We start from the raw sequence: 13361 nt of genomic DNA, 5'->3' as shown, positions 1-13361 counted from the left end.
TCTCCCAGACCTATCCCAGTCTATCCCAGACTTTCCCTCCCTCCCTCCCTTGGCCTCCACCGTCAGCTTTGTTTCTCAGTCAATAGAACCCAACCTTTGAGGGGATGTCACGTGTACTTTATAGCCTGTTGACCTCTACCATATCTTGATCAGAGACCACACCCAACCGTAGGCCCTTAAGCTATAGAACCTCTCTTCAAGGCCACATGACCTTCAATGTAATTGTGACTCCTTGTGCACCAGAGATTGTATTACACCAGGAAACATCTTCCCAAATTGTACTGTGTTTTGTTTTTTTTTTTTTTTCCGGAGCTGGGGACCGAACCCAGGGCCTTGCGCTTGCTAGGCAAGCGCTCTACCCCTGAGCTAAATCCCCAACCCGTACTGTGTTTAAATATGCTTACAATAAACCTCATGCTCTTAGACTCTAGAAGTCTGACCCGGCACCAAGTTGGGCTGAACTGAGTTTTTCTTCTATGTCACGGGGATTGTTTCCCTGTCAGCTGTAATGCAAGGACCCCCACAGGATCGGGCTTCACTCTGCATTTTGATTTCTTTTTTTTTTTTTTTTTTTGAAGGTCAAGATTTTATTGTCTTCATAACAAAATCAGCTTAGAACTGGATCACTTGGCCCTTTCTCTTCTTGTCACCTCCCAGTTCAAAATGCTTGCATCTCTTAATAGCCAGCATCCTCTTAGATCTGCAGTTGGGCTCAACGCACTCCAGTCTCAGCGCAATCTTCTTTGTAGTTTTAGCCTTTTTGCAGAAAATGGGCTTAGTCTGCCCGCCGTAGCCACTCTGTTTCCTGTCATAACGCCGCTTTCCCTGGGCAGACAAAGAATCCTTGCCCTTCCTGTACTGCGTCACCTCGTGGGGTTGGTGCTTCCCGCATTTCTTGCAGAATGTCCGGCGGGTCTTAGGAACGTTCGCCATGTTTGCAGGAGCGCTGTCAGCTCAGAAAGAGTGCATTTTGATTTCTAAAAGTTGCTCTGATAATGGGCAATGTCTGGGCTATTTTTATATCCTTGTGGTAGTCCCTGGAAGGCATATTGTCTTTCTGCCCCCAGTGAAGGTAAATCGTTACTGTGTTCTTTCTGGAACAGCTTGCCCACCATGGTGCTTGTCTGCTTCCTATTTCATATGCCAGATATAAGACTGCAAGCTAAATTTTAAAAGTTTTAATGTTTTGCTTAAGAATTTCCTGTTTAATTTGATAACCTATAGTGTTTGCATCTAACAGAGAGAGAGAGAGAGAGAGAGAGAGAGAGAGAGAGAATAGCTGCAAGAGCATCTAGCATGGATTCAAGGAAAGAGGTAGGCTGGCTCAAGTCATGGCTACAGCTCAGAGTGAAGGGCGGTGTACAGTTAATTGTAGGGCTTCATCTCTAATTATTATTATAGTTTGTTCTCTTCCGTCCTAGATTTTGGGCAGCTAGTTTACTTCAGTCGTTCCTTTCTGTGGAAAGTCTTGTTTTAGCTTTTGCAGTTCTGATCTAGCATAATCCTAATGTCGCACAATGATTTCTTCACGGTTTGTGTCTTCTATACCCAGAGACACTTTTTCTCTGCACCCTGACGAGGGATGGGAAGGAAGAGTGGTAATGGCACACTCTAAGACGGTAGTAGGGCGTGCCTGGTTTTAGTCACCACTGGATCTGGGACTTAACTCTCTCCTCGCTAACTCTTTGGCTCTGCATAAGGGCCTACCAGTTAGTCATGGCTGGAATGAGGAGGACGATGGAAGAAAGGAGGTTCCAGAAGAGATGAGCAAACAGTCACACACATGAGCACACCTCAGCCTACGAAGCTGTTTCCTGTTTTGTTTTCCCCTCTAGCACCCACTTCCCCCACCATAACACCCTCACTACCATCTCTTGTCCCTTTCCTACACCCACTGATCTCCTCTGTTTCCCAAATAGTGGGCTCTCTGCTTTCGTGTCTTTTTTCTGTGTGCTGCTTACAGAAACATGGGCATCTTTTTTTTTTTTTTTTTTTTTTTTTTTTTGGTTCTTTTTTTTTTTCGGAGCTGGGGACCAACCCAGGGCCTTGCGCTTCCCTAGGCAAGCGCTCTACCACTGAGCTAAATCCCCAACCCCAAACATGGGCATCTTATGCCAGTGGCTACACCACTGAAGAGAATGTCCTTCCCACATCAGCCGCTGATTGCCTATATAGTCTCAGGGAAGGGTGGGGTCTCAGGAGCCCCTCATCCATTCTTAGTTTTTAAAACAGTCTCTTATAGCCAGGGCTGACCCTGGAGTACTAATCCTCCTTCTCTCCCAAGGGCTAGGATAATAGGTATGGTTCACTTCACCTAGGTGGGTAATTCATAATGAACTTTTCTTTATATTCCTGAAGATTGAATCTAGGGCTTCATGCTTGCAAAGCGAGTGCCCTACCACTAAGCTATGTTCCTAGTTGTGTGTGCATTTGACGTGCAGAGACCTGAACAGTCCAGAAGAGGTTGTCAGATCTTCTGGATCTGAAATTCAGATTGTTGGTTGTTGTAAGCCTCTGTGAGCCCTGGTTAGTTGATTCTGTGGGCCTCTGTGAGCCCTGGTTAGTTGATTCTGTGAGCCTCTGTGAGCCCTGGTTAGTTGATTCTGTGGGCCTCTGTGAGCCCTGGTTAGTTGATTCTGTGGGCCCTGGTTAGTTGATTCTGTGAGCCCTGGTTAGTTGATTCTGTGGGCCGTTTTCTTATGATGTCCTTGATTGCTCTGGCTCCTACCATCCTTCCTCTCCGTCTTCCACAGGATTCCATGAATTCTACCTAATGTTTGGCTATGAGTATCTGTGTTTGTTCCCATCAATTGCTGGATGAAGCCTCTCTGATGAAGCTAGGCTCAGTTTATGAATATAGCAGGGTATCATTAGGAATCATTTCACTGAAGTCTTTTTTTTAAATGTGCTTTTGTATAAATATGGCCGTGAGGTAGGAGGAGTCCATTGTAGTGAGGTGTGGGATATGGGGCTGCTTCAGAATGTCCACAGCCTCAGTGGTGGTTTGAATATATAGGAGGTGTGGCCTTGTTGGAATATGTGTAGCCTTGTTGGAGCAAGTGAGTCACCATGTAGGCAGGCTTTGAGGGTTCCTAGTGCTCAAACTCTGCCCAATACAGAAGAGAGCCTCCTCCTGGCTGCCAGGATCAAGATGTGGAACTCTTAGCTCTTCCAGTACCACATCTGCCTGCAAGCTGCCATGCTTCCCACCATGATGATAATGGTGTGAACTTCTGAAACTGTAAGCTGCCCCAATTAAATGTTTCACTTTATAAGAGTTGCCTTGGTCATGGTGTCTCTTCACAGTAAGAAAACCCTAAGACAGTCGCTATGATTTGTCTCGTGCTCTAGGAGGGGCATAATTTTTGTCAGCAGCAGATAGTTTACATTTGGAATTCTGGCAACGCTTAAGAGGGTATAAATGTGCGAGCCCTCAGATGGTTGTGGAGGCGGCTGCTGCTCCTGCTCCCACTGCTGTCAGTCCCTGCCTCTGCTGACTCCTGCTGTTGCATTTGCTGCTTGGAGATATCCTAAGGACGAAGATTGAACTTGCCCCAAGGGACTTGATGCCTTTAATCAGAAGGAAATAATTCAAAGAAGTCTATGCCCTCTTTCCCATCTAATCTTCTCTTTCTTCTTCCTAGTGTTGGGGGATTGGAAGGGATTAGGGTAGAATAAGGGTGGGTGGAGAAAGATGGTAGGCAAAAGAACCCAATAAAGTCGTCAAAAAGTACACCTATAGTCCATCTCCTCCAATGTCAACTGTCTGCCTGTGCGTATTTATTTGTCTGTAGTTGTATCTGCCTGTGTGCAGTTTGTAGATGTGCCTGGGTGCTTGCTGAAGGCCGACTAATGGCTGCCTGCCTAGCAACCTTCAGCCAGAGTAAATAAAGTATAATTGTTTTCCTGTAACTCCTTCAAATCTCTTCAACCTAAGCAATCATGCCTTCTTTCCCAAGGTCCAGGCACAGAGCCCCTGAAACCCTTGAGTTTTCTCTCCAGCAGTAAGAACAGAGGCTAGTATTCTTTTCCTAACTTTTTTAGTCATAGTTGCATTTAACCTACCTTCTGGAAAATGGGGCTGGCCACCAGAGGAACCCATCCTGACCTAGTGAGAAGGCTAGGCTGATTTCATGACAGGTTTCAAATTGGCAGTTAAAGAGACTAGGCCTAAAACCCAGGCAGCTAGTGAGAAATTGCCCTTACCATCTGGCCTGAGACAGGACAATGGGTCAACAGTTTCCAGCCAGCCCCCATGTGTAGATTGTTGTCTCTATGCAGGTGAGGGCAGGCACAAGATAAGGCAAGGCCTGTGATTGGGCAGTGAAAAAGTAAAGCGAGGACAGAGTTTTTGAAGATGGGAGAGAAGAAAAGAAAAGGAGAAGAACCAAGATGGAGGCAGAGAAAGACGACCCAGATCCGTATGGCCTTAAACAGCCACAGGCAGTTATGAATATTCCTTAAGGGATAGATTTTTATAGGACAATTTGTCTTCTCTAGGTGGACAGTTTATATCACTATCAATTGATTGTGAATTTATTATGTGGACATTTTGTGGATTGAGAATTTAAGATATAAATCTGATTCCAAGTTTATAGAGTTTTGATTTTGTCAGACTTGTGGGAATTGTGACAATAACCACAGGGGATGATTGCTGGGAATGTGAGCAGAGTTCGAGGCAGAGAGCCAATCAGGAGAGGGTGGCCATGGCATATAGCTAGCAATGGGGACGAGGAGACTTCCGGGACAGACAATAGCTGGGGGTGACGTAGCGTGGTGATTGGGAGTGCAGTGGGTAAGATGCTTTGCTGACTGAGATGAAAATGCCCTGCAGACACCATATAGCCCGTCTGGGTCAGTTATAGCGCAGATTGGTGGATTCTTTTTAAATATTTACCACAACACCCATGCCCCAGAAATGGAATGACCTTAGAGATAGAGTAAGACAAAGCCCATGTACCCCAGGATTCCTCAACTACAGTTTCCAGCCACCACGCCCTGGAATGGTTCTGGAATGCCTAGAGATAGAGAAGCCCACCTACCCCGGCAATCCCCTAAGGTGCTTTAAGTTGGGCCTGAGAGCTCACTTCAGGGTCTCTCTATCATGGTAATGGGGAGACCCCAGCATGCTGGACTTCTGCAGAATAAAACACTCTTTGCGTTTACCTACTATTTGAGTCTGGGGTGTCATTCTTCAGCAAATCATGGACCCTTACACTGGAAGGTTGAACTCTTAGCTCTCACCTCCCCGTCAACCTCCAGTGAGGGGAAGGGAGGTGAGTTAATCTTCAAAGGCAAAGGAGCTGTGATCTCTGAGGTAGAACTGATAATAGAAGCAGAAAAATAGATGCGAAGAACCTGTGGAGAGCCTGGGAAGGGGACAGATGAGAGAGCTTCGCTTCCTTACCTTCCCTGTGCTCTGGCTGTTTCCGAGTGCTCATCTTTGCTTAAACCACTCCTCAGAAGCAGAGGTGTCCCTGAGTTTTGTGAACCCTTTCAGCAAAGGATTGAGCCCTAGAAGAGGCTTCTGGGAAGCCTGGATGTACAGCTGGACTTGCTACCAGGAGGCAGGCTGTGATGACGTGGGTCCTAAAAACTGAGGGCATGCTGTATTTTATATAGTGGGTGACAAAGCTTCCTGAAGGGACTTCAGCTCTGGAGGGAAAGGGAGCTGGTATAGGCCAAAGAGGTCAACAAGCTGCTCACTTAGCAAAGACAACAGACTTTGGTTTTCTAGACTGAACTAAAGCACTGATCAGGGGCACAATTTTTAAAGTAAAGGTGCTTTTCCTTGCTTTGCATGATCATCCTGACCTGGAAGCAGTAGCTTAACCCCAGAAACTGAGCGCTTCTTCTGTTATTGATGTCATTATTATTATTATTATTATTATTATTATTATTATTATTATTATTATTATTATTATTATTAAGACAGGGTTTCATGTTTTCCAGGCTGGCCTTGAACTCACTGTAGTTAGATGATCCTGAACTCCTGACTCTCTGGTCTACATCTCTGGTTTATGAGACACAGGGAATAGAGTACAAGGTCTTGAGAATACCAGGTAAACACTCTGCCAATTGAGCTACATCTCAGCTTCTGGCCTTGATTCTTGATGTAGTTACCCTGCCTCGTCTGGCTTGCCTTAAACATATTGCAATCTTTCTGCCATTGCCTCCTAATTGTTGAGATTACAGGCATGTACCACTGTGGCCAGCATTGGCTCCTCCGCCCTCTCCCATCTCACACAACTCAGACTGGCCTGACTTTACTTTATAACCAAGACTGGCTTTGAGTTTCATATCCTCCGGTCTCTACTTTACCAGGGATGAGATCACAGGACCCCATACCTGGCTTGATGTCATCCTCTTCCATAAATGTTTTGTCCTCAGGGTTGGTTTCAGCCCAAGGGTAAGGCTGAGAGACTGTACAGTCTTTAGCTGCTGTGATGCAGAGAAAGCCCCAGGATGGGAAAGAAGAAATGATTCAATGAGAAATAGGCCAAGTTCTCTAATCGTCTTAGACTAAACACTTCTCCCATAAGCAACATGTCTCTCTGCAAAGCAGAGTAGAATTTAGTTCAAACTGTGAGGAAGCAAAAGGGGCAGGAACAACAGGAGAAGAGAGTTGCCAAGCTTCTCATCTCATGCTTGTGGTCCACCTGTAGGCTCAAGTGATTCTGATGCTACCAGCAAAAGCATCCTTTAAGTTTCTGCAAAGGAACCTCGGCAACTGTCTTCATAGGCCACAGGTCAGAGATGTCACAGCTAATGGGAGTCAGCAACGTATTGCCTAGTTGTTACCTCCAAACCTAGCAATTTTTAGGTCCATTAAGAGGAAACAAGGGTTGAGAGTATAGCTCAGTGGTATAAGCTATAACATGTGTCAAGGTCCTGGCTTCAATTCCCAGCACTAATACATACATGCACTCACACAAGCACATAAGCACACACACACACACACACACACACACACACACACACACACACACACAGAGAGAGAGAGAGAGAGAGAGAGAGAGAGAGAGAGAGAGAGAGAGAGAGAGGCTTTGTGGGTTTTGCTCTGGCAGATTGCCTGAAATATAAGTTGGTTTTGGGGGTTTAACAAGGATATTTTATGGGTCAAAGTTTTCCCCTCAATAGCAATCCTTCTCTGCCTTTGTCATTTGTGCAGCCACCTCTAATGTTAGCTTGGGTATATCAATCACAAGGGTCTTCTCTACTCTGTAAGCACTCTGCCCTGATGGCCTAAATAATGTCTTATGGCGAAGCTGTTAGAGAGGGCAAGGGGAATGCAGTCACACACCATGCGTCCATTGCACAGGGCCCAGAGCCAGTTTGCCTTTGTGCCCTCGTGGCAGTCCCTGACCTGTCTCAGTGGGTTAGAAGTGAGGAAGGCCTTAGGCTTTGGCTTGGCTTCTGTGGTGACAGCAGGCTTGGCCTTTACTGTGACGTCTGCACTAAATTCATAACAGTATCGGGATAAATCACAGGACCTGCTGTAGGTGTCCCCAGAGAAGTGTAGACTTTTGGCATGAAATTGGGGTAAAAGCTGTCTGTCAATCTAGAGAACAGCAGGAGGCAGCTGGAGCACCCGACACTTCACCTAGTAGGTTCAGGTGCCCCCCAGTTTATGATGGGTTCATGCTTTGATGATCCCACTGTACGCTGAAAAAAAATAAGCAGGAAATAAAAAAGTTGGGGGACATTATCACACACCTGCAACATTAGCACAGGGGAGCTTGGATCAGGGGAATCATGAATTCCTGGCCAGCCTGGCTACACTGTAAAACCTGTGCACTACTGGTTGGTTTTATTGTCAACTTGACATAAACTAGTCACCTGGGAAGAGTGAGCCTCAGCTAAGGACTTGTCTGGCTCAGACTGGCCTGTGTACATATCTGTCGTTTTCTTGATTGCTAACTGATGTGGGAGGGCCAGCTCTCTGTAAGTGCATCCCTCCCTCCACTGGTGAGGCCAGGCTGCATAAGCTGACTGAGGGGCTGAGGGACCTGTGCTTAGCGGCTGAGAGTACATGTGACTCTTGCAGAGGACGCCAGTGTGAGTTCCAGCACCCAGCTCACAGTCACTTTTAACTCCACCTCCTGGGGGATCCGACTTGGCGCCTGCCCTCTGTGCGCTGCCATACTCACACACTCAGCGTTTAAACAGAGAAGAAAGAAATCTGGCCGGACATAAGTCACAGGGAGCAGGAAGTAAGCAGCGGCCCTCCATGATTCCTGACTTTCCAGCTTTTTTTTTTTTTTTTTTTTTTTTTTTTTTTTTTTCGGAGCTGAGGACCGAACCCAGGGCCTTGCGCTTGCTAGGCAAGTGCTCTACCGCTGAGCTAAATCCCCAACCCCAAATAATTCTTTTTTTAATTTATTTATTTATTTTATGTATGAGTACACTGTAGCTGTCTTCAGACACACCAGAAGAGGGCATCAGATCTCATTACAGATGGTTGTGAGCCACCATGTGGTTGCTGGGAATTGAACTCAGGACCTCTGGAAGAGCAGTCAGTGCTCTTAACCACCGAGCCATCTCTTCAGCCCCTGATTCCTGACTTTCCTGCTTGATTCTTGTGCTGACTTCCCTCAGTGATGGACTGTGACCTGCTAAGTGACCAAGACGAAACAAACCCTCCCTATGTTCGTCTTGGTCATAGTGTTCCTAACAAGAACAGGAGCAAACTAGGGCCTTCTAAATGTTTAAATAATTAACTCATTGGTATTTTGAAAAGGGCTGGAGAGATGGCTCAGTGGTTAAGGACTTGCTGCTCTTCTAGAAGATGCTGCTTCAACCCCCAGCGCCCACATGGCATCTCACGAGCATCTATAGTTCCAGTTCCAGGCGATCCAACACCCTCTTCTGGCCTCGATGGACACCGAATACACATGCTGCTCGGACATACATGTAGGCAAAACACCCATACACATGAGAATAAAAGCAAATGTTTTTAAATATATAATAAAATAAGGCCAGTGAGGTAGCTCTAACAAAAGGCACTTGTTACCAAGTCGAAGGCGCTGAACCAAGTCGAGTCCTGACTCCCACGGGTTGCCCTCTGATTTGCATATGCATACTGTAGCGTGCATAGCCTCCCCAACACATTAAATAAGTAAATAAATGTAATTTTAAAAATAGGGAGAGGCAGCAAAATGGTTCAGCAGGTAAAGGTGCTTGTCGCTAAGCCTGATGTTCTGAGTTCAAACCCCAGGACCTACACAGTGGAAGGCAAGAACTGACTTCGGAGAGTTGTCCTGACTTTCACACGTGTACCATACACCACCATACTCACTCACAGTAAATAATAGATTAGTGTGATTATTTTTAAAGTTAAAATGCTGACTCGGAGCTATGGCTCTGTTGGTCGAGCGCTTGCTTAGCACGCATGAAGCCCTGGGATTGATCCCGTCACCTAAAAAAAATGCAGAGCAGTGATGTGCTTTTTTGGGGTGAGTGGAAGAGACAGGATCTTTCTATTTAGCCCAGGTTGTCCTAGAACTCGCTCTTTGGATCAGGCTGAACTCACCGAGAGCCACCTGCCTCTGCCTCCCACATGGTAGGATTAAGGGTGTGTGCTCTCATTCTGGGCCAGCAGCGTTCACTTGTAACGCCAGCACTCAAACGCTGGAGGCCGGAGGTTCAGAAGCCCAAAGTTGGGCGCAGCAAGACAACTTAGAGGATGAAAGGCACTTGCCAGCCGATCTTGACAACCCTACTTGGTTTCAGAAGGATCGTAAAGAGGGAAGGAGAGAACTAATCCCAGAAAACTGTCCTCTGATCACACACACACACACACACACACACACACACACACACACACACACACACACTGTGGCACCTAGGTCTCCCCTCAACATTAATACTTTTTTTTTTTTTTTGGAGCTGGGGACCGAACCCAGGGCCTTGTGCTTGCTAGGCAAGTGCTCTACCACTGAGCTAAGTCCCCAACCCCACATTAATACTTAAAGAAGTTCAGGGTCATGCTCAAAGAAATGTCAAGTTCGTAGCCTGGATGCCAAGGGACTGTCTCAAAGCAAGAACACACTCTCTGTTGACCGTGAATGACTTTTGCACCACTGTAACGTAATGGAGGCCAGGTGTGTCTTTAATCCCAGCATTCAGGAGCCAGAGGCAAGAGGATGCCAGCCAGGGTTCTATAGTGAGACCTTGCCTCAAAAAGAACAAGTTGATAAGAAATACCTAAGTTAATAAAGATAAAAAAAAAAAAAAAGAACAAGTTGAACTATTGTAAGTTGGAGGCCATCCATCTGTGGCCACACTAAGTATACTGTTTCTTGTTCTGTACCACACTGCACTGTCTTCCTAGTGTGCACAATTGTGACTCTTGGTCATTGTAGAATGGCACATATACTTTTCGTCCTTGTTTTTGTAGCTTGTTTTTAGACAGGATCTCACTATATAGTCCTGACTGTCCTGGAACTCACGATGTAGACCAGGCTGCCCTTGAGCTCCTAGAGATCAGCCTGCCTCTGCCTCCTGAGTGCTTGGGATTAAAGTCATGAACCATCCTGCCCGGCTTAGATGAACTTTTAAAAGAAGTTAAATTTGTATGTAAGTTTTGTTTGTCTTGTGTTTTGAGACAGCAGTCCCCCTGCCTCAGTCCCCCCAAAGCCAGGCTTATAGTGGTAAGCTCCATACTTGGCCAGAGTGAACTTGTGCTTATGGGTTTCACCGTGGCTTCCTAGTTAGGGTGACTACATAGTTTCTTTTTTAAATGCATTTGAGTAAAAAAGGTAAAGGGGTGATTTTTCAATGCTAAGTAAACACAATATAGCAAATATGCCCCATGGGACAGAACTGGAAGGAATGCTGTGTGAGAGATGACTCTGGGGAAGCCCCACGGCACCCAGCATAGCAGTTGCTACGGCTATGACTATTACTACCATTATCTTTAAGGAGTATTAGTTGAAAATTAACTTTGAGTCATCCTGAAATTTATATGAATGTATGATATGTACATACACACACACACACACACACACACACACACACACACACACACACATTTGACCAGCCAGGCCTTGAATTTTTGAGAAAGGACTGGTTATAGAAAAACCACAAGCGTTAAAAAATAGTAAGTTTCTCCATTCTCTGCAAGAGGCTAGGAGTCCTTTCAGCTATGGAAATCTCCTAAGTTTCTGGAAGGCCCTGAAGGGAAAGAGGTCAGAGATTTCTCTAGTCCTAATAAGGAATCCCCGAAACTGAGAGAATCAGACATTATGTGCACTAGATGAAAACGGGGTAGAAAAGAGGGACATTCTGCCCAGGGTCCTTCCTGATCTGAGATATCCGAGGTTCTAAGAATTGCTGTAACAGTTCCTGGCACAGAGGCTGCACCAGAGACAGGTGAGGCAGAGGGCTGTCACCCAGAGGTCAAGAGTAAGCCCTGGTGTGTTCATCTCATCTCCTAAGAAGCAGGTGCTCAAGGGCCCAGCAGCTAGGACTGACCATGAACGCTGGGGACGGAGTGTTTCCTGACCTTCATTTTTCTGACAGAAGCGGGGTTGCTCTCAAAACCATCCTTAGAAGACCTACAATCTAGGGTCGCCCATTGCAAGGACCCCGTGTTTCTTAGACATACCACCAGAAGGGAAAAGGTCAAGAGTTGGAAGCCTGAGCTCATAGTTTCATGTGGTGTTTGTTGAGGCTTAGCTCAGCTTGGGTTAGCAAATGGCTGGCGGCCAAGGGTGGCATTCCCCAGCCTCTGTCTTCCAGTTGGGTGTAGTATGTGACTGAACCATGAGCAGGCGCTGTTTGTTCTGCTTTCAAATGGATCCTTAAAAATGGATAGGTTAGGACTGGAGAGATGGTGAGCGGTTAAGAGCACTGACTGTTCTTCCAGAGGTCCTGAGTTCAATTCCCAGCAACCATATAGTGGCTCACAACCATCTGTAATGGGATCTGATGCCCTCTTCCGGTGTGTCTTCTGGTGTTGGTTGAAGCTGCGTGACTCTAAATGAGCACGGACGCACAATGTAACTTACTCTATGTAATGCAGTATGAACTTGCAAATCTCTGGGCCTTAGATTTCTGTTTGGAAAATTGGGAGCACTAGTAGTGCATCCCATTGGGTTACTATAAGGATTAAATGGAGTCATAACTGTAAAATCCTGTTGCAGGGCAGGGGCAGATGACACTGGCAGACTGCCGTCTTAGCACGTAGCCTTGCGTTTGATGCCCTGCAGAAAACAAACGCTACAAACAAACAAATGAACAAACCTGTCCTAGGGCAGCAGTCCAACACATGGGAACTGTTGCTATGGTTTCTGAAGCCGACGCCCAGATGCATACTGCTGCAAGCACGCTGCCCAGAGGTGGTGCTACCAATGCTATTTTAGGTTCTAAAGCCCAAAGTAGTACCATGTGTCCCTCTTTACAACATCTGTGCCTCAGCCCTGCCCTGGAAAAAAAACAAGCAACTAGCAGATGTTAAAGCAATGAATGATTTGGGCTCACACTTTTAATATCAGCACTCAAGAGAGGCAGAGGCAGGCAGAGTTCCATGAATTCAAGGCCTTACTGGTCTACGTAATTCCAGAACAGCCAAGGCTACTTAGTGAGATCCTATCTAAAAAAAAAAAAAAAGAAAAGAAAAATGAAAAAAGTCCACCCCATCACCACCAGGACAATTTTCAGAAAACTACCTGTCAGAAGAAAAATCTGTGAGTCTGTTAGTTTGGTGTGGCATCCCAGCGAAGAGAGCAACGGAAGGCAGAGAGAAGGCACATCAGAGACTCAGCCTTGCAAGCTGGGTGGCATCACAGGCATCCTGGACAGAAAAACAGAAGCTGCTCCCAGAGCAGGTGGCTGGTCGGTAGTCAGTTTCTGACCACAGAAAGCTGTTGCCCTGAGGTAGAATTTAACACCCTTCAAGAAAGCCAGTCCTATTGCTCTGGTACTAAGGAAACTAGGTGTTCCTGAGAGCACTGAGATAGGACCAGAAAGAAGCAAGCTTGCTCTCTCTCTCTCTCTCTCTCTCTCTCTCTCTCTCTCTCTCTCTCTCTCTCTTTTTGATAGGGCATTTGTTGCTATGAGTCCAGCTGGCCTGGAACTACATGAACTAGGCTGACCTCAAACCCATAAAACACTGCCCACCTCTATCTTCTGGATGCTGGGACTATGGGTGTGAGCCACCATACCCAGCCAGACCAGAAATTGTTCTAATGTTCCCAGCTGCACAGAAAGTGGCTGACTATGTCTCTAAGAGTTCCAGCCGACTCACAGCCTGCTGTGATGTCATTGATTCAGTAAGTACCTCAGCCTCTGGCCCTATCTACGTGAATGGCCTCCAAGCTCTACCAACTGGGTGTGTGAGACAGGGACAGAGGCTGGAG

At 46.2% G+C, this 13361-nt stretch overlaps 1 protein-coding gene across 1 annotated transcript; it reads right to left on the bottom strand.

Annotated features, from left to right (window-relative positions):
- Window positions 1–575: 575 nt before the first annotated feature.
- On the bottom strand, window positions 576–935 carry LOC116893905 (60S ribosomal protein L36a-like). Its single transcript, XM_032895629.1, has one exon. It carries the CDS (start codon window positions 931–933, stop codon window positions 613–615), a length of 321 nt encoding a protein of 106 aa, XP_032751520.1. The 5' UTR covers window positions 934–935; the 3' UTR covers window positions 576–612.
- Between the last annotated feature and the right edge of the window lie 12426 nt (window positions 936–13361).

Source organism: Rattus rattus, chromosome 2 (genome assembly GCF_011064425.1).
Source record: "Rattus rattus isolate New Zealand chromosome 2, Rrattus_CSIRO_v1, whole genome shotgun sequence".
Lineage (NCBI taxonomy): Eukaryota > Metazoa > Chordata > Mammalia > Rodentia > Muridae > Rattus > Rattus rattus.
This window is presented reverse-complemented; position numbering and strand designations above follow the sequence as displayed.

Coding starts and splice junctions, on each gene's coding strand:
- LOC116893905 (XM_032895629.1), bottom strand. CDS start 933: ATGGCGAACGTTCCTAAGACCCGCCGGACATTCTGCAAGAAATGCGGG.